At 50.0% G+C, this 27,836-nt stretch overlaps 1 protein-coding gene across 3 annotated transcripts in view; it reads left to right on the forward strand.

Annotated features, from left to right (window-relative positions):
* The window catches only part of CACNA2D2 (calcium voltage-gated channel auxiliary subunit alpha2delta 2), a 204,799-nt gene that overhangs the window by 73,045 nt on the left and 103,918 nt on the right, over positions 1 to 27,836 (forward strand). For all 3 annotated transcript variants that reach the window (XM_086755540.1, XM_086755542.1, XM_086755541.1), the window contains exon 3: positions 8,957 to 9,073. In XM_086755540.1, coding sequence (XP_086611666.1) covers positions 8,957 to 9,073 — 117 coding nt within the window. The remainder of the gene's footprint in view (positions 1 to 8,956; positions 9,074 to 27,836) is intronic.

Here is a 27,836-nt window from a genome sequence, read left to right on the forward strand (position 1 = left end):
CACGAGGCAGAAGTGCCTGTTCTTCATTAATTCCATGTCTTTGCACCAAGAACACTGTTCTAAATCACAGCAAAGGATTTTCAGTTCAGGCATCATGAAAAGTTTTCAAGTAGGGTCATGATGCACAGAGCGTTTTGTCTTGTGAGGTGCAGGAATGTCTATCGCTGTGAATGGGCCAGAGGAACATGTTAGGGATGAGATAACTGTGATGGTTATGTTAGCAGTGACACATCTGTGGTACTGCCTTCGGTTGGGGATACCTGAGAGGGCTGAGACGACGTGAGCTGATGAGATCCTTCCCAGCCCCGTTCTCTGTCATGCTGCAGAAGTTTCTGAATCTTTTAGTGGAGCCTCTCCATTTGGACGTTGGATCTCTGGAGGTTGCCTTCAGAAGAGACGTCCCGTGGGATCTCTGTGGGTGCCTGTTTGTCCTGCCCCTCTGCCCCTCCACGACTGTGCTGAAAAATAAAACCTGGGCTGGGTTTCTCAGCTGGAGGGTTTGGTGCTGCTGCCTGCATCTTGCTGGTGGGGCTTTGGAGGTGGAACTAAGTGGAAAACCTCAGCTTGACAGGACTCTGCAAAGAGTCACCTCTTTATTAAAATCTTCAGGTATGTGGTGTATTTTTGTGAAAATCTCAGTTTCTGGACCCCAGTGGCTCAGGGTGTGGGAAGCGCTAGCAGGAGAAAGGATGAGTCTGGAAATGTGTGGGAGAAAGCTGTCTACAAATGTGTTCTTCGTATCCTGTGGGGATGAGGAGAAGCTTTATGAGCCTATGCCACCACAGGGAGGACTTCATGTCAGACGTAGGTACTGACTTTCTAGCAGGCTGGCTAGGAGATCACTGGAAGCCAGGTAAGCCTGGGTTCTCCACCACCGGTAGGCAAAGCAGGGCTTTTGAATGGTGCAGGTGAAGTAGATCTTGCATGAGCCAGAGGCATGGGTTGGACAAGTGGATCTCTTCCAGCCTTGCTTCTAGCTGTGCATTTACAGAAATGCTTCCAGTGCTTGAGTTTAGGGAGAAGAGCTTGTAAACATGAATCCCTGAAGATCAGAGAGAGCCCCTAAAGCTGCATCAGAAGGTAAATCAAGAGAATTGCAAAGTTGCTATTTATAAAAGCAATAGCTTTTCAATTTCTTTAAAATAGATCATTACTCTGCAGAAAACTGTAGGGGTAACTGTTGACAGTGCTGGCCTAGATTTCAATTGCTCTAGCTCTAATAAGAGATTTAGTTTAATTCCATGTCAGTGGAGTTATCCCAAATTTGCATCACTGCAGCTGAGAGCTGAATTTAGCCAGTGGTAGTCATCAATAAGAATAAAAGGCAGCGCAAGGTAATTGTTACTCTTTCTTGCGTCGTTAGAAGGAAAGCCTGCAAAATATGGCTGGGAGCTGTGTTAGAGGCTGCACAGCCTCTTTCCTCAGCCCTTCCTGCAAGAAGCAGCAGCTTTTCTGGCACAGAAGATAAAGCTGTTTCGGGAAAGAGGCCTGGTTATTTAATTAAAGTCAAGTGTCCGAGGATCCCAGGGTCTTGTATCGCTCGATGTAGGGTGAGCAAGGGAGCCGTGTCACAAACCCTCCCTCCCTTCCTAGGCTTCCTGCTCCATTCCCCTCTCCAAACCCTCTGTCGGTGTCCCCTTCCTCCCTCCTGCCTGAGAGCACTTAAACCTCTTCTAGTTAAACTGAGGATCCAGTCCAAAATTTATTTGAATCCTTGCTTATAGGTAAACCAGTGGGAAATGGAGTGCAGCTGAACCAATATAAACCAAGCATGTATTTCTGGGAGAGCTTCGCGGGGAAGGATTTGTGCCGCTGTATCAATGCAGCTTTTGATCTGACCTGTCCCTTGCTTCAGCACGGCGTAATTTCATTCTCTTGGGGACACCAGGGTAAACCCAGTATGATCCACTGTGCGGGGGCACTGATTCTGATAAAATAGTATAAAGCTGAAATACAGTAGGAAGTACATCTTTGTCTGTGACAGCATCCCTCCTAGGGTGCACCTGGGGTATTCTAGGTGCGGTTTGCATGATGCTGATCTGAAATACAGCTGTTCTGTACAGACATGACTTAATCAAACTGATTAAACTCTTCTGCAGATATCTTGAAGGAAAGCAGTTGAGATTCCATTTTAAAATACTGTATTTTCCTTAATGAAGCTTTTGTTATGTCCCATATAACCAAGAGAGCAGCCAGAGTCAAGGACCAGGTTGTGTTTCTTTGTTTTGTTCCTGTTTTACTGTACAAGTGTATATTTTTAGAGATTGTGTGATCTCTGAATGCGTTTGGGCATTGGTCTGAGATGCTGTAGCCGTTCTCTCCCTCTCACATGTTAGCAAAGCAGGCTCAGGTGGGCTCGTGCCCTGACCTGGCAGCAAGACCCATGCCATTCGAGTGGCTGTGAGCATGCAGAGGTGCCTGGGCAGAGCTCCCATCCTGGCCGAGACCTCACGTTTTCAACTATGCAGTTATTTTTACAGCATTTTATCTAACAGGAGAAGACTGAGTTTGAAGTTGTGTAGTACTGAATTACCTTGCAGAAGATTCACTCTCTGCAGCCACCCAGGCAGGTCTGTTGCTCTGAGAGCTCCCCGTACAAGGGTTTGAGCTGCTGAAGACTAAAAGCAGCTTTCCAGGCCGGGAGAGGTTTTCTATAATCCAGGCTAACCACGCATAGCCTTTTATCCCTGTCTGGTTGCTAAATTATGCATAGCAGTCTCAGGTCTGCTGCGGGGCTGGCAGGCCCAGAGTCTCAGCCGTAGAGGCTCGTGATGCCGGGTTGAAGGAGCAGAAGTCCAGCCGGTGCCACAGAGGTTGGGAGAGGTGGGTGCTGGGGCAGGACGGGGAGCACTGGAGCAGCTCCACCTCTCCATCCCTGGTGGAGGGGGCTGCCTTCCTCTCATCCTCCGTGTCCTCTGTGGAGCTACTGCCTTTTAGCAGGCTCTTTAGCGAGGGAAGGAGACCTTAGTTCTGTGGTTTGTTTGCTTCAGTTATAGCTGACCATCCCTGAGGAGCAGCAAAATTGCATGTTTCCCTGTCCTGCGTCCACAGGAGAGCTGTGGAGAGCTGCTCGGAGGGCACTCGCCTTTTATTAGCCGGGTGGAAGGAAGGAGCGCAGCAGGGACACGGCACTGCGCGAGGAGAGGGGGAGATGGAGTTGGTAAATGTCAAGCTGTTTGCCTCCGGCACCTGCTCGAGCGCATCCGCAGGCTGCGGGAGCAGCGGCTCTCGCTGAGGATGAGGCGGAGGTCGCAGTGAGGGGCAGGTCAGGCTCGGTGGGAGCCGGCTGAGGAGGCTGTGCTCGTGGAGCCGTGTCATCAGGGCTGGTGGCATCTGTGGTACCCGCTCTGCGAGTTGGCGTGGGGCAGATGTGCAAAACCCTCGCTGGGCTGTGGCGCCACTGCTCAGCTGTGACTGCTTCCCTTTGCCTTCCCCCCTCCTGACTCCTCAACAGGGAAAACTGGGATCCGTCACCTTCCTGGCTGATGGCTGTTTCTCCAGAAGGCCATCCCTGTACCCTCTGCCATCCCCCATCCCCCTCGTCCCCGCAATGGCGTGTGACCCGCTCTATGCAGCGTGGTACAGCAGCACCGATTGTCCTGGCAGGCTGTCAGCGAGGCCGCTGTCGGTCCTATCACTGCCTGCTTGATTATCCCTGACGTGGCGCCGAGGCTGACAACTCCTAATGTAATATAGACACCACGATGATTACCATCGTTGCAAGAACTGTAAGCACTAGACAATGAAATTTAACAACGGTAGGTACGGCGGGGACGAGGGGTGAGATGGGCATCGTGCTGTCTCTGCCTGTGGCCCTGAGCAGGCTCCATCTTCCAGCAGGATCTCTAGTGTTCCGCACGGCTTTTCCTCCCTGTTACCCAGCCACAGTGCTCCTTGGTCGGCCTGGACCATCTCACGGTGCTCTTGCTGGCCGTTTGTGTCACTGGGCAATTCTTGTCCCTCATCCCTCTCCATCAGAGGGGTGTGCTCCATGTACCCAAGGCATGAGCATGTGTGCTCAAGGGTTCCCCCCATTCCTCCTCTGTGATACCCTGCGGTGTAGGGAAATGGCAGGACCCCACCGCAGGTGAGATGAGGCTCAAAACGGGCCAGACCCACCGCTTGTCTGGTGGAGACCAGCAGATCCTGAAGCCCCAGGAGAAGCGCTAGACGGGCATCTGAGCAAGCAGTGCCTATAGGGGCAGGTGCTCTGCTGCCGTGTGTGTTGTACCAGCGAATTCCCGTTGCGGAGACCCTGTCTGGGTCACTGCGCGGAGCTGATCCGCACGGGCCTGGCTGCAGGAGCCAGAAGCATCCCCTTGAGCAGAGCACCACCCCGCACTGAGGTGCGATGCGCCGGGAGCGGGAAGGCAGCCTGCCCTGTTGCCGTGCGTGGTGCTTTGCTCTTTTGCAAACATGCCAGGTTTGCACTGCGATTAAACGCTGGTGTTTGGACTGCAGCTGTCCAAACCAGGTGTACTGGATTCATACGGGGTGGGGGGAAATAAAAATTCTGCATGACTGTTACCCAGACCAGACACAGCCTCTCTCAGATATGGCCTGTGTCCTGGTCCAGTGGGACTGGGAGCCGCTGGGGCCACCAGCTGCTGTGTTAGGGCTCAGCTTTTTGTTGTGAAGTGGGATGGAGGGGGGGGGTCTTGGCATGGAGATGGTGCTGTGCAAGCACAGCAGAGTGCTGCCCCTCTGACAGCTGGATTTTGGGGAAGAGCTGCTTCTTGGGGGCTGTGAAATAGAGCTGGGAGGAGAGGGGAGGAGAAGGGGTCTGGTTTGGATTGGAGGTGTACCCCGCCATCCCAGCCCTCCCGTCAGTGTCTTCCCTCTTGTCCCAGGTGACGAGGCTGGAGACTGTCCCTGCTGCTCCTGCGGGAACAGCAAGGTTGGGGCTGATGAGACAATTTCAACTTCCTAGTGGTGCCCAAAGGCACACGGGCTAATGGGAGCTCCCCTGGAGTTTATTTTCCTTCGTGTTTTATCATGAGATACCTCAACCCGCGGGAGGGCGCTGGGTCCTCTCGTGGCAGCTCGTGGAGCAGCGGTTTCGGTGCTTGTGGGTTATTTCTGCACCCTCTTCTGCTCCTCCTCAGGCTGCCCAGATTCCTGACGCTGGGTGCGCTCACAGGGAGTTGGGGAGTGGCGTCTCCCTGGGTCTGTAGGCACAGAGGGAGCAAATAGCAGAGATGAGCGTTATTTGTTGTGCGTTGGGAGGAAGGCAAAGAAGTGACTTGAGGGAGTTGATGTTCTGAGGCAGTATCAGACCCACCTCCTCAGTTGTACAGCTGCTGCTGTGAGCGTCTATTGGCAATTGGCTGTGTTACCAGCTTAGAAGTATTTGGGATTAAATTCTTCATGTTGCAGGTTGTCTTGAGCTGTTTGATTTTTCTCACCACTACAAGCCACCTTTTTTTTTTTTTTTTTAATTTCAACTCAGTACTTTGTGTTGTTTTGCCTGTGTTACTATTTCCCCCTGCTCTTGCCGCTTACTAGTTCACTCTCAGCATCCACTGCTGGACCCCTCTTTCCACGGCCGTGCTGGAATCTTGTGGCTCCTGTATTCAGCTTCAGCCCTTTGTAGACTTTTTATTGAGATTTGCAGTTTGTAGTTTGGTCTCAATCCCTGTCCCCTGAATATAACAGCTTCCTCTGTGCTGCCTGAGGATGAATACCTCCGTGGGTAACTCGGAGGCTCTGTGCGGCCCCTCTCCTGTCCAGTGACTTCGCGTTTGCCAACCGCATGGAGCCGGGCTCACACAGGGACAGTACTTCTCGTTTCAGCACAGCTGGAGCATTGCGGGACCGGGCTTCGCCCTCATGTCCCTGAGTTGTCACGCGCTCACCCTGCCCGTCGAGGGGCTGGGGTGCGTTCACAAAGGGATTGCACAGGAAAACCCAGTCTGCCACGAGCACGCAACCTGCAGCCCCTTCTCCCCGAGGGGGCCGGCACGGCTGCGTGCGAGTGCACCTACGTGGAATGAGAAGCAGCGGCTTCTTGACTCCAAGGTCACTGCTATTACAAATTTCAAACCCAGGTCCCAGAGCACCAGATCACAGAAGACTTTCAATGAGAACGACTTTGATCTGGACAAAACTAAGGGCTTTTGCTATTGCTGAGGAACGTTTGGGCTGTCTTTGGCCAGAAAATTCCCTCTCTGATTCAGCTCAAAGAAAAACCCAGTATGGGAAATGTCACCTCAGACAAGTACAACCCAGCCAAGCTCCAAACAACCTGAAGCAAAACGCTACAATGGAGAGTGCAAAGCTATCTTAATTGCCTGGAGCGCTACCCTTCATTCCCCTGCCTGTCTGGTACATCACCGTGCTCGTATGGTCGCTGCTAATTCGTGCTGGATTGTTCTAATTAACGCCGGTGAACTGTTCAGCCAAGAAGACGGCAGAGCTCTGCAGCTGCGGAGAGGGCTGGAGGAACATCTCCTGGTTTCTTTTTCTGGTTTTTTTTTTTTTCCTCCCTTGTGGACAGGCACCATTTCTGTCCATAACCAATAGGAGCCAATTTTCTGTTTCATAATGGGAAAATACTGATGTCAGGACGCCCTCCTTACCCAGAGCTTTCTCCTTGAAGATTGCTCCTCTTTGCTTTCCTAATTGCCGCTGCTCAGCTGGAGGTAGTGCGCGCCTTCCAAACACATTTTCTTATGCTGTTACTAACCAAAGGGAGAAAAAAAGAGTAGGAGAGAATATTGCATTGTGTCAAGCTTTCCTCGCTTTAACCCTTTCTGTGCTGACGTGGGGTGTTTTTCTCTAGCAGGGAGTGTTTTGCTACTGGCAGTACGTGCTTTTCGGTCTGAAACTCGGGGTGTGATGGAGCTCTGATGTGAAGAACGCCTAGAAATAACTTCTGCTGGAGTCTGAGGATGCCTCTAAAATGTGTCCTCTTACTAAAGCATCCTCTTTGGAGTCACCGTGCTCACAGAACAATCACCTATAATAAGTGTTGTCAAATTGATGTGAAGTATGGGTGGTGTGGGGACCAAAATGATTTGGGTGAAGCCCTTGGAATCAAGTTGGCTGAAAATTTAATGCTTGGAGTTACCCTTCCTTGAAGATTGGCAGGTCTGGAGCCTGGGTGAGCAGAGCTTCAGGGAGGGCGCTGGAGCCGTGCTCCACTGTTTCTTAGGGACTGAGGAACTGGACGAGGGTCGCAGATGTTTGGCTTTCTGCATCTCTGCTCTTGGCTCACAGGCAGTGCTGTTGCAGGTCAGCAACCAGAAAAATTCACAGAAATGCTGTTTTGTCCAGAAACTTCAGAAACGAGCAGGTCTGAGCCTTTTGTGCGCCACCTCACTGATAGAGGCGAGGAGGTTACCGTCCTGGCAGCCAGGGCAGGTTACCTGCATCCCTTGGGGCTTTTTTGGGGAAAACACTGGACACACTCAGGCTCTTGAATTCATTGGCAGCTGCGTTTCAGCAATCAGAGTCACTTCCAGCTCCAGCACAGTAACATCTGGAAAAGGGTGGAGTAAGTAGTTTCCCAGCATATCAGGAGGGTCTCGTCCTGTTCTTGAGCTGTGTGGTGTGCTGCTCTCCAGATCCTGGGCGCCTGCCTGCCTGGACCTATATTTTTGCTGGCTCCACCAAGAGAAATGGTTGTGGTGATACCAGCCTGGTGGGTGTCTCCAAGCCTCTCCTTAGTCCTGCCCTTGTGCTGCCCGCACAGAGCAAAATGTGGGGGTTTCCGAGGTACGTGTTTGTCTTGTGGAAGCTGCTGGTTTACTGTTTGTGTTTGGATGCTGCTCCGAGACCCAGGGCAGAGGTAGGCAGATGTTTCGTGAGACATGGTTTCTGCACCACCTACTCTTTTCCTCTGTCGTAATGGTCAGGTCTGCCACAAACCGGCAGGTACAGGCAGAGCATTTCACCTCTAATGAAGCTACAGCAAAGAGGGATTTTTGTCCCATGGGAAGCAATGATTCAGCTCCCAAGGATCATGCAAGCTCAAGTAGATACCAGACATGCTTAGCATGGAAATCGCAGTTAAGTGTGGAATCAGCCTACTCCTTGGGGAGGTCCGGCTGTCCTTGGAGGGTTGTCTGCTGCAAGATGTCTTCATGTCTGGAACTGCAGGTATTTGCAAGCAGCCTGAGAATTCAGAAAGAAGCAGAATCCTGTTTGCTGTGTTGTTTTTCTCTTGTATCTTAAGAAAAGATAAGGTGTGAGGTTTTTTGTTTTTTTTTTTTTTCTTCCCCTAATCTCAGAAGATTGTGAAAAGCTCTTCTCTCTTTACTGTGTTGATTGCACCTGAGTTTGCAGACAGGCCGAGGTAACGAGTTGGGAAATGATCTGAGGAGGTGACGAAGGGGTTGGTGGTTGCAGAGTCTCGTGGTGAGACGAAGCACTTCCTGGGGCAGCACTGATGCCATCGCACTTCCCTTGGGGCTGGCTTTGTCCTCTGCAGTTGTACGATGTGGCTTGGAATGGCGGCCCACAGGTCATGGCTGCACACTTTGGGTGTAAACCTTCCAATCCAGGTAATTGCATCTGGCCTTCAGGATAATCCCTCCTCTGGACTGGTGGTAGAAATCTGGGTTTCCTGAGGGTGCTGCTTTACTGTGGCTTGCTCAGAGATGAGCACACTCTGCCTGTGCTGCTGGTTTGGCTCCACAGAGGTGGGGAGTGTGGGTGGTGTGGTGGGCAGCTCAGCTTTTGAGCAAGAGCGGGGATGCTCATAACTTGCAAGCATGAAGGAAAGCAGCTGTAAAGCCAATGGTGTGGGCAGCAGGTTGAATGCTTTTTTTTTTTTTTTTTTTCCCCTGATTGCAGAGCCTTTCTTCCCTTGTTCCCCTCATTTCCAAAACTGATACTGTTACTTAATTCACAGTGCTAAAATTCTTCTGTGTTAGAGAATCAACTTTTCTGTGGGAAGACTGCTGTACTTCTCTCTAATATTGACTGTCTGCCTTTCTCTCTTTTCCCTCTTTAGATCTACAACGAGAACAGAAACCTGTTTGAAGTCAAGGAGAACGTGCCCAGGAAATTGGTGGAGAAGGTTGCAGGAGACATCGAGAGCCTCTTGGCCAAGAAAGTCCGTGCTTTAAAGGTAAGGTGATGGGCCTGTGTGCTCATCCTTTGTCTGCTATGTTCGGTTTGAAGAGGAGGGTTGATGCTGGCGTAGCATTATGATCTCGGCTTCAAAGTAATTTCTGTGGTTGTGCGACCTTTTCTGGGAACTGCATCCTGCGATTACACAAATTCATATGGACTATGTCTGGGGTGTGAGGCGAAGATGTATCATGTGAGTGTCTACTGTAGGTATCTTCTTGCTTTTTATCTCCTCCTGCCGTCATGTGAACACCTGAAGGTGCTGCCACAAAAATACCAGCAAAAGCCTGGCAGCAAATTTGACTCAGTGAGTTAACTGGGGGTGTGGTGAGCGGGAGCAAAGGTACTGCGGTACCTGCAGTAGCTCATGGAAGTGTTTCAGACAAGTGGACGTTTTTAACCTGTTTAGGAGAAGATACACTGAACTATTTGTGCTGGTGTCTGGCACTTGAATCCTGTGATTGACTGGGTATTTGAGTTGCCCTCGTGGGTGCCTGCGTACATTTCCGATCTATCACCCTATTTTGTAGCACTCCTTTTAAAATGAATTCATTTTATCTGTAGTGGAGAAAGGCGACCTGCTTGTGGTGCTGGCGGAGTAAAACCTGGCGATGGCTGTAACGAGGCAGCATCGGGGCCCTGCTCTGCTATCGTGTTCTCTGCTACCGGGGCAGAGATGAGTAATTGCCGTCCTGGAGAGATGGAGATACCCTCTCTGCTGCAGAGGGGCATGGGAGCCGTGTAAGAGTTTCACCTCAGAAGCTGTAGTGTCCTCTCAACTACCTGACTGTAGCAAGCAGGATGAAGTTGTGCAGTGGACATCTGGCAGTATGGCCAACTGGGCATGCCTTGCAACTTGATTAACTAGAGGTGCTTTTGTGGGACAGTAGACAAGGCAGAGGCTCAGAGCAGGTAGCGTAGCTGTTGTGTCCGCATAGTGACTGTCACCAAAAAGACTTGGTCACCCTTCAGCTTGATCAGCAGGAATGGGAGCACAGGAAAAAGTACCATGGTGAGGGACAAGGTGTTGCAGTAACTGAGGTGTAACTAAGGCACGACTAAAGCAGTGAGAGTTTGGAAGTGACCTGTCTCCATAGTTGGGTAAGAAATAGCAGCTTAGACAAGGTACGCAGAAGAAATTGCAAGACACCCATGTAGGCCAGGGGAGTCTCAAGATGTGACAGGATCTGAGTCAAGTGTGCTTGAAGGCCAGCTTGACTGACAGGATGGCGTGAGATTGTCCACAGTAACTCATCAATACGGTAACTGTAGGGATTTGGGTGAAGAAGATTGTTCAGCTCTTGAGTTTGGGAGGTAAATATGAATCCTACTTGGCACTCATACCAAGTGTTTTAGCTTGAATGGGAGGAGCTGAAGTGTGACATTGTCACCACTGCATTTGGGTTTGCACAAGTGAAGAACACGAAGACCAGGTTTTTTTCTTAATATGAGTTTACATCCCTGTGTTTGCACAGTTTCCGCGCGTGCAGGAGCAGATATCATCTATTAAATGTTCTGAAGGTGTGCACCACCTGTACGTGCTGCAGGAAGGCATGGGTTACAGAAGTTAATTGCAAACTTGATACACAGCTGGCCAACGTGTGGCTCCTGTGGGATGAGCAGGGTAACAGCACTGGGTTAGGTGGCAAGACTCTGCTGGATGGTTTCCACTGTGCCATTTGAGTTTCAGCTGACTGGTTGCTGTGTTTTTTTCTTACCCTTTGCTCTGACTCTCACAGACTTGCAGAGAGTTTGTGCACCTTCTGGTGCTGGGTCAAGTGTAGGACTGCAGCCTGAGGTACAAATAACCTTGTTCGTCTTCCAATTTGACTTCCTTTTGGTTGAGGTTTTGGGCAGGACTGGCTGGTGCACTGTTAAGGGCTTGCCTGATGCTGGGCCTGATGCGAAGGAGTGATTCTGGCAGCACTGGTTAGATAACGAGCACTTGGTGCTGGTTTATTGTAGTGGAAGCAATGATCCTGTGAGCTGAATTAGGCCCTTCAAGAAGCCTCCTTCAGAGTACAGTTGCTGGATGGAGCAGTCTCTTACCTCCAGCTTGCATGTAAATTCTTGGCATCTTGGATTGGTGGTACTGACAACAAAATCTGGAAATAGGGGAGTTGATGGCAGGAGGAGAAATTGGATCTTCTGCATTTCTTCCATGTTGTGCTAAGCTCCTTTGAAGCAGTGGGGCTCCCACAGCTTCTTGCACTCTCCAGCCTATGTTTTCTTCTGTCTCAACTCTCCCCGTAGTTGAATCATCTCTCCTGGAGTCATTTCCTCCCCTTCTCTCATGACTCACGAGAGCGATGATGACTTCTTGAAATATTTTTTTCAGCGTCTGAGTCAGGTGGGACTCCATGTATCAGCAAGGGCAGGTGAGGAGGGAGAAATGGATCCTCTCCTTGAAGTATGAATTGCCACATCACTCAAGTACTCACTTTGCTGAAAAGATGCCTCCCTATCCCCCTTGCCTCAGAAGAGAGAGGGCGTATTGCCTGTGCTTTGGTGAGGCTTTGTAGGAAGGTGCTACCTAGCCTTTGGGCGCACGCGATGGATGCCGACTTCTGATGAGGTGGTGATTCAGCCCAGCCCCCAAAGAGCTTGTTTTCCTCTGTTTCTAAATGAAAATATTAATGTGTCTTTATTAAAGTTAAACTGTGTGCAGAGCACTTATCAATAATGGATAGTTTCTTACCTTGTGTGTTGCATCTCTAAGCAGCAGAAATCAAGCACAAGGAAACCGAACTTGGCTGTCTGGCCTTGACAGCCACGGTGCAGTGCTGTGGCATGGGTCTGGCACCAGCAGGACCCTCTGAGGAGTGCTCAAGCCAGGGGTGCCTAGCAAGGAGGGTAATTACTTCCTAAAACAACAGTCATCTATAAGGGGCTGGTTCCTCCCTTTTTGTTCCAGACCATCCTACCTGATGACAGTCTCATCATGGGACAGAAAAATTCCTAGGAAGATCTTTTTGCAACCCCGACCCGTTCCAACTGGCACTACAGAAGAGTATCTACAGCTGGCTCCTGGGGGATTTTTACCCCATGTCCCATGCAACGGCTTCTATTTCCCATGGCATTTCATCACCACTAACTGCCCTTTTTCCCACCATCCTCCAGTGTCCTTTCTCCATGACAATTTCATTGCTTCAGGGCTGCCCTCGCAGTCTCCTTCAGGCTCTGTAGTTCCAGCTGCCTTTTCTTCCCAAGCTTTAGCAGGAGGGGAGGTAGAAGATGGTCTTCAATACCAAAAGTACAGCTGCTCTCTTTTGAAATGGAAGTAAAAGATATTGCTAAGGTGAAGTATCTCCTGAAGGAGATGACATTAAATTTACGCAGCGTATTGCGTTGTAGGGAAGTTCCAGGGATCTTGCTGCAGGTGAGGTTATGTTCCCAACTGGGCAGAATTTTAAGGCGTTGCTCTTGTCCATGCTCATGATCTTGCCCTTTTTAGGCCTAAGAGAGGCATCTTCCTCCACATGGGGAAAGGAACAAGGTGGCAGGTTGCCAAATGACTGCACATCCCCGTTGTGTTTTCCTTGTGCTGGGAATCACAACTGACTTGCTCATGGATCGACATTGTCTGAGACTAGAATTCAACGGGTTGGTTGTTTACCAAATAGATTCTTTTGCCACCTTTTTTTTTTTTTTAATTTTTACTTAAGTTTCCTATCTCTTCTTCAATCTCTCAGTCTGTTTGGACCCTTCATTGCCTTTCTGTGTGCCCAGAGAGATGTGTACCTACAGGCTAAGGCTTCTCAGGTGAGCTTGTTTAGGAGACCAGCCACTGGAGTTTGCTGCTGGTGGAGCACTGAGTGAGCCAGGGCAAAGCTACCACCTCAGGGTGGGCACGGGGTAGATTCCCAAACCCAAGGGGCATTTTTCTCTCCTCTCCTTTCTTTTCTTCTCTGTGTGGCCTGTCTAGGATTCCCCACTTCACCTTCCCTTTTTCTAAAGCCTCAGTGGCTGTTCGGTGAGCTTGGTGAAGATGAGCCAGTTCTCTGTAGAAAGGAAAGGAAGCAGCAAAGATAAAAGGCACGGGAAAGAGCCTCCCTTGCCATCAAATCCAGCCCGTTGACTTCTCCACGTGCCCAGAACACAAGAGCATCTCTTCTTGCCTTCCTGTTCTGTTTGCCATTCCTGCTTCGTGCTCTGCCTGCAGACCCGGGCTGCTCCCTCCTGCCCCACCGTGTCCCTGGATGCTCCAGCCCTGTCTGCTGCTCATGGCCACTAAGGAGATCTCGGTGGCCCAGCCCCGCTTCCTCACCTGTGCTGGCAATGCCAAACAGCGAGAGCGTGGCGGGGGTTTGCTGAGGTGATGAAAGGCTTCGGAAATAAAGCGTGGGTGCAAGCGACTGAGAGGTTGCTGCATCATATCTGCTGCACAAGCCAAACGCCTCAGGAAATTCTTGTATTGCTGCAAAAGCATCGATGCGGTAAAAAGGTGAGGGGGAAAACGTGAGGAGGTCATTGCTTGTGGTGCAGGATCTAGGAGGCTACTGTCCCCTCTCCTTCAGGTCTATGGACACACTAGATCTGTTCCTTTTCTAATACTAGGTGAGTGATGCCTCCGAGTCTTTCCTTTCCTGAAGCTCTGCAGACTGGGGGAGAAGGGAGCTGTGATTTGATGGAGGAGGAGGCTGAGAGATGGAAATTTTAGATCCTAGAGTATGTTTTAGGCTTGTTTCTACTTTTTATACAGTTCTTGAGAAGGCTGCTTTTGGATGCTGACTGCTTCATCTTTCACATATTTAACCACAGACAATTTGCTTTGCCTCCTGCGAGCGGCACATCCCACGGTTTGAGTGGGTTATGCCCTGAGGTGAGCTATTTATACACCGTGACCAGCCTGAAGACTGCTCTCTGTGCTGATGGTCTTCCCTCGGCTCTGAAAAGAGACCTCCCTGTCCATAAAACACGGTACAAATGTCTGCAGGCTCTGGTCTTGCCCCCATGGGGTACTGGTGGCACGGTTGGGCCAATGTTGTTTCCAAAGAGCTGCTTTAGTTTTGCGTATTGTACATCACCGGCAAAAGGCTTTGGCTTGAGCTGAAGGTCGTTATATTTCTGATGGACCTCAGCTGTGTGCAGAACGTGTCCAATATGGTGCATTGAGCAGAAATGCAGCGGAGCGGCACTTCATGTCTTGGAGAATTTGTAATACGCGTGTGTTATATATGTGAGAGTGTGTGTTTTACATAGATGGATGTATATGGAGTAGGTTTGGTGCATCTTGCGTGACTCTGCTGATGAAAGAACTAACAGCACTTACCAGTAGTTAAGAGAAAAGTTTGTGGGTTTTTTTTTTTTTCTGTTGTTGTGGAATTTAACAGCGTATTTTCACTGCTATGTATTTCGCTCAAGTGTGGGATGATCATTTAGGGTTGGCTGGAGGATTCAAGGCTCCTATTCCGTGGCTAGGATGTTGGAGCTCACAATATGTTTCACAGAAGACTTTCAGATTTTCCTGTAACAACAGTAGGAAAACCTGCCCTTGGCATTAAACATTAGGCATTTTCTTTCGGTGGAAAAATGAATACAAAGGACAAGACTCGGGATTTTCTGTGTTTTGAAAGCGTGCTGTGGGGATGTCTGGCTGGGTTTCTTGTGGCTATGAATCCTGGATGGACATGGCTCTCGGAGTGTGGGGCATTCCCATCTTCCTTTGCCTCAGATCCTAAGGGAAGGTGGCTGGAAGAGCTGGGACTTGATGCACAGTGAAGATGGTTGTTCTGGAGATGAGCAAGGCTTGAGTTTTCTCACTGCCTTAAGCAGATTTCTCAGTTTTGTCTCTGATTTCCACCCCCACTTTTGATTTTGGGTTTTCCCACTTACTGGCATTTTTTCCTTGCATATTCTTTCTGACATGACAGTGCAGTTAGCACTCAGCCATGCTTTAGGATCCTCTGATGGAGGGCGAGGTGGGAGCTCGGTGCATTACCACAAAGCTTTTACCAAGCCGGCTTCTTGGGGGCGAGAGCTGGTCAGCAGGGCATCGCGGGAGGTAGGAGCTCAGGCCAGTTGTGCTTTTAGTCCCAGCTGAATGCTCAGCGCGTTACTGTTCAGCTGGGGCAAGTTCCAAGCTCCATTTACATCTGGCACGAGCGTATATCAAGAGCGCAGAGGGGATTTAATTGGACAGGTTTATCCCTTTAACAATTCTGATAGGCGTGAGATTTCCCTTGCAGGTATAGGGCGAACGGAGTCTTTATCAGCCCTTCTGCTCCCTGATAGGGACAATAAAAGGTTTCACTTGTCTAAAGAGCTGCAAAAAATTGGCATGCAGCAAAGCATCTCTCAGCCCAGTTCAGAGCATCTCCCCACTCCCTCCTCTCGACCGCGGAGGCGCTGACCTCTGTCACGGCGTGGGCTGGTAGGAAATCAGCAGTGCGGGCACGACAGCTTTCTCTTCCCTCCTTTGCTGTTGGGGATGTTGCTGTCCTCTGGCCTTGGTGACGCGTGGTCTTCAGGGCGGGCAGCAAAGGGGGTCAGCATTCAGCAGGAGCAGCCTGGGAGTCATAGTGGATTTCTCCTCTTCTACTGTGGTCCTGTGGCCGTCTCGCTGCCCTGCTGAACTGTGTGAAGCAAGATCTTCCAGGTGCTCGTTGGCCAAGTTGGCACAAGTTGACCAACTTGAGGGGTCTCAGGACAGGAGAGAGAGCGAGCTGCCGTGCAGCAGGGGTGCGGGTTGGGTGGCAGCATGTGGTGCTACGTATGTGGCCGTGGATTTTACCTGGCCATTACCTCCAGGCATGCCAGAAGGCCACCAGTGGTCACACCCTGGCCTGCTGGGTCCCAGACCAGTGTCCAAGCAAAGGGACACGTTACCTTGTCTCACCTAGGCAGCAAAACGGGAGAGGAAAGAGGGAATAAACGTAGTTCAGGTGAGCTCAGACGTGGCCTGTGGTTTTGGTGGTGTGTGGGGCCTCGCTGCCCCGTGCCCACCTTCCCCGTTCCGGCTGCATGGCCACGGACAGGAGCTCTTGTGTTCGTGGAGGAAGGACCACAGCCAGCATCAGCCTTGTGCGTGCTGAAGTACAAAACATGTAAAGGTATGATCTCTGTGCTTTGTTAATTCGTAGTGACAAATCCACCCCTCCTCCCACTTCTTTGCTAATTACTAGTTGGTGGCTTTTGTTTTTAATTCTATTTTTAATTTGCTCGTAATCAAATCCTGGCTGAACGTCTACGTGTGCGTATTTATTTATTTATTTGTGTGTGTGTCTTCTCCTGCCTCGCGAGTGCTCTTGCGCTGGCCCTGCTCCAGTAATCCAATTTGAATCCAATCTCCCAGGTCTGGAATTCTAATTTACAGATTGCAGAGGGGAGCTGAACAATGCCCGCACACCGGGATGGGGGTTTATTGTCTAATCTAATCAGGGACAATCAGATGTTTGTACGAGTCTATCAAAACTGTATCGGGCCACTTTGCTGAGCGATGTAACCGGCTTTCTTAATAGCGCTAACACGATTCTTCCGGCACTTTCACCCAGCTGATGGTGAATGTTTCCCTTTCTTCTGCCACGAACGCTTGGCAGCAGCCCAGCCTGGTGGGCTTTACGACTTTGTGGGCTCTTGGTGCCTTCTGTGTCTGTGGAGGTTGACGAGGGTGCGGGGGCTCCTGCCGCTGCCTGCCCTGGCACCACCACACGCTGGAGGTTGGAGGGCTCCTGGGATGACCCCTGTTTGGGGGCACCCCTGCGAGGTGCAGACCTCAGTATTGCAAACGCATCTGGAGTCACAGCTGAGGGAGTGAAAAGCGATGGTCCTGACCTGTTAAAACATTCAGCGAGTCTCCACAGCGGGGCTCTAGCCCTGTTCGCGTGCTGTCAGCCCTCAGATGCCGTGGGCTTGCCTGGCTTTTGGCAGAGAGCAAATGAAGAAACCTTTGTCCTCTCTTGCCCTTGGCAGACTGTTGTTCCTGGGTATTTGCTTTAAGAAGTTTGGATGGTTGGCCTTTGGAGCTTTTTTGGGATGCCCTCTCCAGGCCTGGAGCAAAAAAGGAGGCAAAAGCAGTTGTGCAAACAAGCCAATGTCTCTCCCTATAGCTCTCCAACCCAGAGTGGAATTTTCTTACTTTTCCTGTGCAAATAAACAGTTTCCTGACTTTCCCCTTCCCGAAAACTAAAATATCCATGTGGTCCCTTACCCTGGCAGCTAGCTGCCAGCCAGGAGGTGAAGCTACACGGGTTCTCATGCTCCCGGTCTGTACCCCTTAGCTCTGCGCCTTTGCCCAGGGATTTATTTTAGGCTTATGGACTCCTCCGTGCCCCAAAGCATCTTCCCTCCGGCGGCACTATGCGATGCGCTCGTCCCCAAGGCAGACACGTGGAGGGGAGCTGCAGCGTGCCGCCAGTCCCTGCGTTGCGTCCAGGGCTGAGGTTTGTGGTCTCGGGTCACGCAGCAGGACTGAGAGCTTTATCTGCGCTTTTAGCCGGAGCGAAGCTTGCCCTCCCGCCTGCTCCCCGAGTGCTACCGGGCTGGTTGGCACGTACAGGGAGGAAGACTACGCAGTCCCAGTAATGGGAACTAACCTTTCTGTCACAGTTTAATCGCTGTGCGTGCCTTGTCTTTCTGCACCCTGCGGCGTGAGGAACCTAGAGACCCGAGACCATGCGAAGGGAGAGATCAGCTGTGCTTAAAGGGTGTTTTACCTTCCCATCATCAAGCTGTGTTGTCTATTTGACAGCCGTTTGCATGTCGGTTTGCAGTTTTTCCCGGTTTCTCCAGTGCAGGAGCGGTGCTCTTAGCAGAGAGAGAGGGAACGAAAGGCATTAACGTCGTCAAGGGATTTGCAGCAGTTGTGGTTCTTGGCTGCCTGAAAGCTGGGGTCCATCAGCTTGGTCCTTACCCTCCCGAGCTCCCGGTGGGGCTGCCTTATTCCATGCGCTAAGGGGATGCGTTTGGGGATGGTTGAAAGGATAAATGAATAAGACTTACTGGTCTATCTAGATAGATATAAAAGTGGTGAGTACGCAATAGAGGAGGGGGTCTCTGAGGGAGCTGGTGCTAAGGGGAAGAATTACCATTTAATTCCTGATAAAACAACCTTTAAACATGGTTGGGAAGAAATGTTTGCAATGATAGCAAAATAAAATAAACCATATCCCTGAAAATGAGATTTATGTGAATTTCCTTGGTTAGTTTTGGCGTGAGAAAATACATTTTCATGGCAGTTTGGTAGCTGGAGTCGCTTCCGCGCCCTGTCCTATGGCTTCGTAATCTGTGCATGGTGGGAGAGGCTGAGGGGAGGGTTTTTATTTCCCTGGAGTTGCCTGTAGTTTTGCAGGGAGTGTGTACATCCTTGAAGAGTTCTCTGAAGCCCAAGATCTTGGGCAGAAAAGGCTCCCTCCAATTTATTCTCTCGTTTCATGTTTTTTCCCCCTGAATGTTTGAACACATCATCTGGGATGGAAGGCTCTTGTATTGAATGGGAACCGTTGACCTAGGAAGAAAAACTGAATCATTTTGAATTCAGTTCAGGTAGAATTAGATGATTTTTTTTTTTAAGGGTTTCATCCCCTAGTTGAACTAAAAATCAATTATTTGTACAGCTCTGTTTACGGACAAGTACTGAAGTTAAAGACTCTGATGACTGAGGGGGTGGAGGCTTGGTCCTGCTGGTTAATGGACTTGCGTGAAGCTTTTTTGTCTCAAAAGCTCTCTTCAAATCCCGCCTTCTTTTCCTCAAGAAAGTGGATTTGGCAAGTCTCATTTCTGCAGCCCACGAAACGCAAATCGGCTTTGGCACGGTTCATCTTGGTAGGTCTCCACGCGAGAGCCCTATGACGAATAGCGGGAATAGCTGCGGGTGGAGGGCTGGAGCTGGTGTGGGGATGGCTTGCATACTGAGCGTTTAGCCTGGCTCTGGGCAGGTGGTGCTGTGCTGTTACCCATGAGCTGGCACGCGAGCCGTGTAGCGCGGTGTCTAGCACGGACCGTGCTTTCCGTTCCGCGTAGCTTTGCGGCTGCTGCAGCTTTAACGGCGTGAGCCCGAAACTGCTCTCCATCCTTGCTATTCTATATTCCCGGAGCAGCTGATGTCCATTAAATGCTTGAGTGACACTACAACAATGTGTAAAATATCTGTGATAAGGATCTAGCAAATCTTAATAAAAAAAAAAAAAAGAGCGACAAGAATGTAAATTGCACATACAATCGTGATAAAGAGCCAGAGATAACATTAAAGAGATGGTATCAATTTAATGCAAGTTTAGTGCCAAAGCCTGTGATCTGCTCTTTCAAGAGGAGTTCCCAGGAGCCTCCGGTGTTCCAGCATGCTGCTCCAGTCATCCCAGTCCTCCGGACCTGCCATCCCTGCAGCCAGCGTGCTGCATGGAAGCTGTCTGCTTGCAGGGGATTAATGCAAACCTTTCCTGCCGCTAGAATAAAAATAACATTCCTTGGAAAAATACAGTGCCCCTCTGCCTGCTGGCCTTTGAGTCCCTCAAAAAGCAATTAAAAAGCAGCTTAATACAGCCATGCGATGAGAAATCTGTCAGCGTTCACAGGCACGATCTGAAGGGAAAGCAAGATGAAACAGATGCCAGCAAAAATATTTAACCGTGCGCCTGCCTGCCTGGTGGTGCTTCTGGAGCCGCCGGCTGAACTGGGACGTGCAGGGCTGGAACTGGGTTAGCTGGGAGAGCCGGCAGCCGGAGCAGCTCCACAGGCGCAGAGCTGTGTCGCAGCTCTGCGTCGGTAACCCAGCCTGGGCTCTGGTGTCCCTGCTTGCCAGAGTCACCTCTTTTCTGGGCTGGTGTTTCTGCTTTGCATCCCTGCTTTCTGTCTCTCCTCTGCTGTTTCAGACACCCTGCGTCCCGGAGTGCGGCGGAAGGGGCTGCTGGAAGTACCCGTACGGGCTTGATGGAAGTGGCAACTCCAGTTTTCTCTGAGTGGTGTGGGGCTGCCAGCCGTATCTGAGCCTGCCAAAATATCTTCCCAAAACTTTAACCATAGTAAAGGGAATTAAAGCTGATTTTAAATAGTTGGGGTTTTTGTCCACCAGCATGGAAAAAAAAAAAGAATTTTTTTTTTTTTTAAATCCCTTTAAGTAAAGCTGGTAATTTCTTACCAAGTAGGGGATTATAAAGGCTGGGGCTGAAGTGCCTTTCCAAACCGGGATGCTGGCAGGGCTCCCGCGGGTCTGTGGCTGATCGCCTGGCTTTGGCGCTGTAAAGTGAACGCTGGCTGACCTGTGTTTGCCTTCTGTGTGCCCTTACTTGTAAGGGGTGTAAATTGAAATCCCCCCTCAGATCTACACAAAGAGCTGCTGTAGCCACGACAACATTATTGGAGTTGTGCTGGGAGCGGTGTTTCGTGTTGCATGCCAGTAGATGGCACAGCTTTGATATCAGCTAATTGGATAGGGAGAAATCGCCGGTCCGTGCCGTTCCTGTTGCTAATCTTGGCTATGCTGTGCTCTCCACTTACACAAATCAAGTAGTCTCCGCTGATGTGCCTGTAATTGAGGAAGTGGGATAAGATTCTGGGAGAAGATGTTGAGCTTTCAGCATTGGGGGGCAGTGGGAAACCACGATGGGGAAGAGGAGGTGAGCGACCGAGCTTTTGGGTGAGTGTGGAAGCAGATAAGCAAACTTCAAGGTGGTGGTGGTGGGAGTTTGGCTTCCCATGCGCACTCCAGCAAGGGATCATAGAATGGTTAGAGTTGGAAGGGACCTTCAAAGGTCATCTAGTCCAACCCCCCTGCAAGGAGCAGGGATGTCCCCGACTAGATCAGGTTGCTGAATTTCCTTAGGACAGATCTATTTGACATCTCCAGCTGTATGCATGGGGAAACTGAGGCCTGGAGAGATCACGCTTTGCCTTTGATGCACGCAGGAACAAGAGCTGTGCTTCCTAATTAAGTTCTGGGACTTCAGCTCCAAGGTGTCCTTCATGCGTGGTTACTACAATAACATCTCCCTGGAGCTCAGAGCTCCTTCTCTCTGCTCTGCTTGGGCTTGGCACTATTGTTCCCTGGCCTGATGAGGCTTTGAATGTGGAATTTTTTAGCAGAAAATGTGAAGTGCACCCTTCTGATAGAGTTCAGCCTTAAATCCTCTCCCTGCGTGATGCTGCCCAGCTGTTTTGTGCCTTTGCCAAACTAAAGCAGCACTCTCGCCCATCCAGGCTTGGCACGTGGAGCGTGCTGAGTGGTGCCGTTGGAGCCGGGGGGGGGGGGTTGCCCAAAGTGCAGCAAGGCAGCCGGGACACAGAGAGGGAGTCTGTCGTCCCTCCGCGCCCCTGTCTCGGGAGGCGTGTGGGACACCAGTGTTAGGAGCAATTTTTCTTCCCACCTTCTGCCTGCCAAGGAACTTCTTTTCACAGCTGAAATTGATTCTTGCAAGTGGATGGAAAGGATGCATCCCAAATCTTGAGGGCCTGGAGTGCATGTGGAATATAAAACAGAGTGGATGTATGTGCTGCTGTAAATAGAGTTGTCACTCGAAAAGAAATGGGGTTTCTAGTGCTTGTCAGATCACTTTAAAACCATTTTTATTACTAGATTACATTCTAAGATAAAGTTTATTGTAGCAAAAAAGAAGGAAGGTGTAGGATTTGACTGCAGATTTGGAAACACACTTAAAAATTATGAAGAGCCTTTGAGCTTTAGCTGAGGGCAGACTGCCTGCTTCAGGATTCTCCTCTGGGGCATCTCCTGCCGAGCCGGGGTAAGGGATGATTTCCTGATTTCAGTGCCAATCTCCATTAGCGCATCACCTTTTGAAACCAAGCAATGACATGCCATGTGGACACTGGCACAGAAGCTCCAGCTCACAAGTCTGTGTCCTTCCTCTTCCAGGGTGTCAGTCCCAGCTGGGAGTCCAGGGGAATGCTCTCATCCCCGAGTGTGGCTTTGAAACACCTGCCCTGAGGGTTTCTTGTCAAACTGAGGATTTCCTGGCATGTGTTGACTTTCATCTTTCTGTTCCTTTCCCCTATGAACATTGCTCCTTAAACATTTTACTCTAGTTACTTCCTTTGTCTAAGCTCTTACTTCTAGTGCTAAGTCTACAAGCAAAAGAAAACGCTGGGTAGGTGCCAACTCTTTTCTCAGCTCTTCCTTTCAGATGCCACTAGCATCCCTTTTTCTAACCCAGCCCCTTCCGTCTTTTCCTCCTGGTTTTACCTGGTGATATTTATCTACCTTTGATACGTATCAGTGAAAAAGTTGTTCTTGGCAGTGCGTTTGATGCAGCACACGAGAGAAAACAGCGGTGTCTTTCTCCCACTAGCCTTGGACTTCAGAGCTGTGTTGTTTCGCATCTACCTGCTCCATCTGCCATCCTGGTTTAGATAACCACGGAGCACATCACGAACCAGATGCTGAAGAAGCAGTTGCTTTGCAAGCACCGTCTGAATGCTGCAGCCCCCCGTGCTGCGCAGAGCGAGCATGGTACGGAGGTGGAAACAGGAGAGCAATCTGCAGCTGGGGAGGGTGTTTGGATGCAGCAAACCTCCTGCTTCCAAACCAGCTTGTGGGTTTGGTCAGAACTTGGCTTTTTTGAATGTTGCCCAAATATTTGAAAGTCAATCGTATCTGCAGTGACAAGGAGAAAGTCAGCTGGATTTAACCCTTAGACTTGCGCAGAGCCATGTTTACTGTGACCTCTGGCTTCTAAAGAACCAGCTTTATTAGCTCACAGACTAACGCAGGTATTCTCCACTGCCTTGGTACTAGTGTTTTTCTGTCTCTCCCACCTCCAGCCCCTACTCAAACGCAGAACCTCTGCAAGGTCCCATTCAGAGTAGCTGCTTTGCTCCCTCTATGCCAAGCATCCCTAAAACCTGAGCTGTAATAGCATCCCTGCTAATTATATCACTGCAGATTTATTTCATGGTAATATTATTGCTGGCCTCAGGCATCACCGCTATCGTTGGAAAACATCGAATGATCACAGCTCCTTAGCTGCCTCCATCAAACCTGCGAGGAGCGTCTGGGCCTGTTTATAAGTTTGTCTTTTGATGAGAGCCAAGGGTTGATGAGCTAGCGGATGCGAGGTTTGCAGAACGTGCCCGGGAGGGAAGCTTGCCTTCGTCACGGCAGCCGTAAGGTGCAGATGGCAAGATCGCTAGCTGAATGCATATGCAGCCTGGGAAGCAGGGAGCGAGGCGAGAGCGTCACCTTTATCTCTTCAGGGCAGACCTTGCCCCCTCCCTCACAGCGACATCCAGCGCCAAGGGCTGCGCAGCGTTTATTGCAGGACGGATCTGCACGCTGGACCAGTGGTGCTGGTGGCTTGGTCGGAGCAGCTCCCAGGGAATGGGGCGTTTTGAGTAAGCAAGATGTCTTGTGACACATTCTGCTGAAAGTCTTGGAGGAAGGGCAGCAGAAAAAGCAAAAATGCAGTGCTGTTTTTCAACAAAAAAAATGGAGAAAAAGAATTCAAGAGCCATCTGCATGTTTTCCTTACTAGAAATAAAATACTGTGGCTGATGTGCTGGGTACCTATGTCTTCTGCTAAGAGCGTGGCTGTAGGTCAGTGCTGTGTCCCCAGGGCTGTTCTGTTCCTGGGGCCCAACCTCGTCGCTGCTTGGTGCTACAGCCGCTGTCCCTTATAGAGTGCAGCGCTGGGATGGCATTGGGGCTGTAGGGTGAAGCACTTGGTGCTAAAGACCTGATATCCACATTCTAGTTTTTGGAAGACACATTAAAATATTTCAACATATATGCCAGTACTGTGCAGTTTTGGTTTTGTCTGTGTCTGAAGCCTGGTTTGACTTGCAGGAATGGGGGGGACCATCATCCCTGGCCAGTGTGTTGTCTGTTGGATGCCCGTGGTCCCCAGACAGCCGCCTAAGGGACAGTAGAAAATTATCACAGATCTCAGATTTAGCTCATGTGGAGAATGTGAGGAGGTAACTTATCAAGATCTCTTTCAAGATCTAGAAAAGTAGTCAGTAGTTATTGATTTTACTGTGTCCAGCCATAAAGTCCTTTTTGGTTGTGACGTGAGGTGCTCCATCATGGTGATGAGTGGGCCAAAAATTTGACTGAAATGGGGTCAATAAATTACATGCAGACAAAAGGCACTTACACTCAGACTGCGTCAAGTCTCCTGGTAGTTTCAGCAAAACAGTCAGAGCAGAAATGTGCTGATAATTATTTAAATTAGACTCCGAGCATTGGATTTTTTTTCTTCAAGTAACAGCACTTCAGCACTTGTCCAGATGAGTGCTAATTTACCCAAATGGAAAGGTTTATTAAACATGCCAGCTAGCGTTTTAGCAATATTTAGGACAGCAATTTTGCTTTATTGTATCTCTTAACAAAGAGGACGCAGGCTTCTTGATCCTGCACCAGAGCAGTCAGGGGATGTTGGGCAAGATCCAGGTCGGTTCTGCCTGGTCTTGAGTTAAGGTACCGAATTTCTGCTTCAGTTCTGCCTCTTTACCAAGTGCAAACCTGGGGCCTGATTTGAAAAAAACTTCACTGACTTGACCCAAGTGAGGGATGCTCAAAATCTGGACATCTTCTAGGTGCAGGTTCTATGGCTTCTCCCAGGACTCAGATGCGGAATTAGGCTGCTCCGCGTGGATTAGAGGGAATACAGAAGTGTCTTAGGCTGAAAGTCTCCTCACAGAGAGGGTGGTTATATGGTGTGAGTGCTTCTTGGAGATCCATCCAGGGGAACATTTCTTTTAGGCTTTGAAATTCTTCTGGGTCCTCAGAATAAGGACCATCACCTCCTTTATGTGTGCATGCTCTCTAAGGACATGAGGATTAGAAGTACCGTATAACGTACCAAAACCTGTGTCGTGCTCTTTGTGTCTTTAAGACCTTGTCTGGGGCAGAGGCAGGACCAGAATTTTGAGAATTTTTCAGTTTGCTGCTGTTAAAGTTCTAATAGGAGCTGAAGGAACAAGGTGTGTACAGAAGTTCACTAACTGTCTGCTGTAGGACAGTATAGTTGGCATACATCGTGTTCATTGATAGCGGTATTTCTCCATCCTCTGATTATTGGTGGGAACTGTCATCTTTGGCATTACAGAGTAGATGTCTGTCTTTACCTCCTTGCTCCTTCCATAAATGTCTTCTATCTTCTTTCTCTCCCTTTCTTTTTTCTCCCCCAAGATTGCAAAGTTAAGCTATTATGCTGTAAATCTTGGGAGTGTCTGGAGCTCTGGCTCTTTGCAGAAGATTTGGCAAGGGAGAACCTATTTGGGTTTTGGGTTGTAAATTCTTCCAGAGCTGGGATGCAGAGTGCAGCCAGCAGCAATGGGAAGATTTGGGCTCGATTCCAGGTACTTGGTCTGTCTTTGGTACTGTCGAGTGAGCAAGTGGTGTCAGAGCAATGAGTGGGTGGAAAGGCTGTGGTGGCTGCTCTCCTGTGCAACTGCTGATGTTGGATGTCCCAGAGAAGAAATAGAGGTGGATCTTCTCTAGAGTTAATGCAGAGGCAGTCTAATCTCCACAGAGAACTGGAGTCACCCCAGACAGGTCAAATACTATTGTGTCCTCTTCTGCTAGAAGTGCAGAAGAGTTGCAGGGAGGAAGCATGCCCTCTCCGCTCCCAAGTGTGGGTGGACAGGAGGCCAGGTCTTCTAGGGGCCACTGTTGATTCTCATCCTCCTTGTGCTCCGGAAAGGGCAGAGCACTGTGCTGTCCCAGCTCCTGAGAGGCGGGCAGTGTGTGTCTAAGGGAGGGACCTGGTGCACAACAATAGCATAGCACAGAGACGGACACCTTGCTGCTTTTCAATGTGCTTGGTCACCCCAAGCCAGCCTTGGGCTTCCTGCTCTTTGTTGTGCAGATTACGCCCACAGAGCTTTTGTAGGGACAACAGTACTGCCTTATCCGAATGTTTGGTGAGACCAGTTAGCAAGCCCTGCTCTGCTCACCAGCCAGCTGCCTATCCCACCAGACCGCTCTTCTCTTCTGGTACAGCCCACTTTTACCAAGGTTTGCAAAATATGGCTGCTGCAAAGTGTTTCAGGGCAGCAACCAAGATAAAACCCCGCCATGACTGTTGATGTCCCATCATGCAATACTGTTGCTATTTACAGTCCTGGCAGTTGGCTGGTAGGAATATGAAATTTTCAGAATGGGCAATATAAACGGAAATCATCTGAAAGGAAACTCTCGCTCTGTGTCATTGATGATACATGTTTTTAGCATTTGGCGTCCCACAGGGCAGTGTGCTGTGACACCTCATTTATGGTGGAGTCCCACTGTGCCGTGGACCGTGAGCCGGTCTGATCCACCCACAGTAACAGGGATGTGGAGAAGCAGCTGAGAGGAGTCCTCCCGGCTTATCCACCTTTAAACAGTGTAGAGAGACAGACAGCCTGGGATTCAATTTTACTGTTCTAGCACCTTGCTCACCACCCTGATTGGAAGTGCTTAACCTCCTCTTCATTAATCAGTTTGAATTTTATCTAAAATTCATCCTCGATGAAGGCAAATTAGATAGAGTCTACTGCTTCAATCTTGGGCTGAAAATGATGGCAATGCACACAGGGTTTAACCATTAAGTGCTTTGCAGCTTGGATCAGAGTGACACTGTATTTTTTGTGGTTCTGTACTGACAAGGCTGGAGGAGTCAGCTGTGTCCTGTGTGCTTGGCTCCCAAGGGGTGCTACAGGTAGGATGGGTTCATGACATTGTACTGTTGAACCCCAGGAAACAACACATGGTTGGGGTGCCACAACCCAGAGCAGCAATACAAGTCAATCACTAGGTCACTGAGGTTGGCAGGGACCTCTGGAGATCACCCAGTTGAACCCCTGCTCAGAGCAGGGTGAGCTGGAGCAGGCTGCCCAGGAAATATTTTCTTCTTATGGAGGTTGCTGTCATTGTCCTCACTTTACAGATGGGGAGAGCAGGCCCTGGGCAGTGACTCGGCTGTGATATCTGGAAGGTGAGCGCAGGTAGTTGGGGTGGCGTGCCTGGCGTGACGGTGAGAAGGTGAAGACGACCTTGAGGCTGCCAGGCATGAACGTCTGTGCTTACTCATCGTTTCCTGAGCTCCTGTTGCAATGGCACTGTCCATTAAGGAAACGTTTTCAGGAATCAAATGTGTCAGATACGTTTGTCTTCTCTGAACACCTCCTTTGCTGCTGGATAATTTTGTACAGGGATGAGTAGAAAACAACTAATAAGGGGAATAAGAGGCAGTGAACTCTTTGTAGAGTCCTTGGCCTTCTGGTCACCGGACGAAGTCACCTTTCTACTGAGATCCTCTGTAACAAGGACTGTTGGGAAATGGTCTTCCTCTAATGGTCTGCTGGAGTTCAGCCTGTGGGGGCCATTGCACAGTCCCCGAGCAGCGTGTGGCCTCCTGGTCCATCCTGCCTTGCCCACAGAGCCAACTTACAGCTCCTGCCATAAGGTTTCCTGGGACAATTAGGCAAATAGCCGGGCACCCCGTTAGAGCCTGGCCAAGCCACGTTCTCCTGCCCGGGTGCAGAACGAGCGTCCCACTGGGGTAGCTCTGTCCCAGCCAGAGAGCATCTTAAATGTCTGGTGAATCTTTTGGGGCTGTATTTCAGCCATACCCTTTCCTGGGGAAGAGGAACTGACTGCAAGGTGCTCACTTTTGAAATCCACCATCTATCCGAAACCTGCAGGCTTTCTCCCTTCCTGATGGCTGCGGCCAGCGAGGTGAGGAGCTGGGACTGATTGGCTGCGGTATTGCAGAAAGCTGCCGGCTAATTTACCTAATCCGTAGCACTGAGTCGAAATGCAGAAGTGCCGGCTCTCATCACACCACAGCTGCAATTTACATTGGGAGGGAAAGGGGGGAGCGCGCCCATGA

Source organism: Chlamydotis macqueenii, chromosome 10 (assembly GCF_036417535.1).
Source record: "Chlamydotis macqueenii isolate bChlMac1 chromosome 10, bChlMac1.mat, whole genome shotgun sequence".
In the NCBI taxonomy this organism is placed as follows: Eukaryota; Metazoa; Chordata; class Aves; order Otidiformes; family Otididae; genus Chlamydotis; species Chlamydotis macqueenii.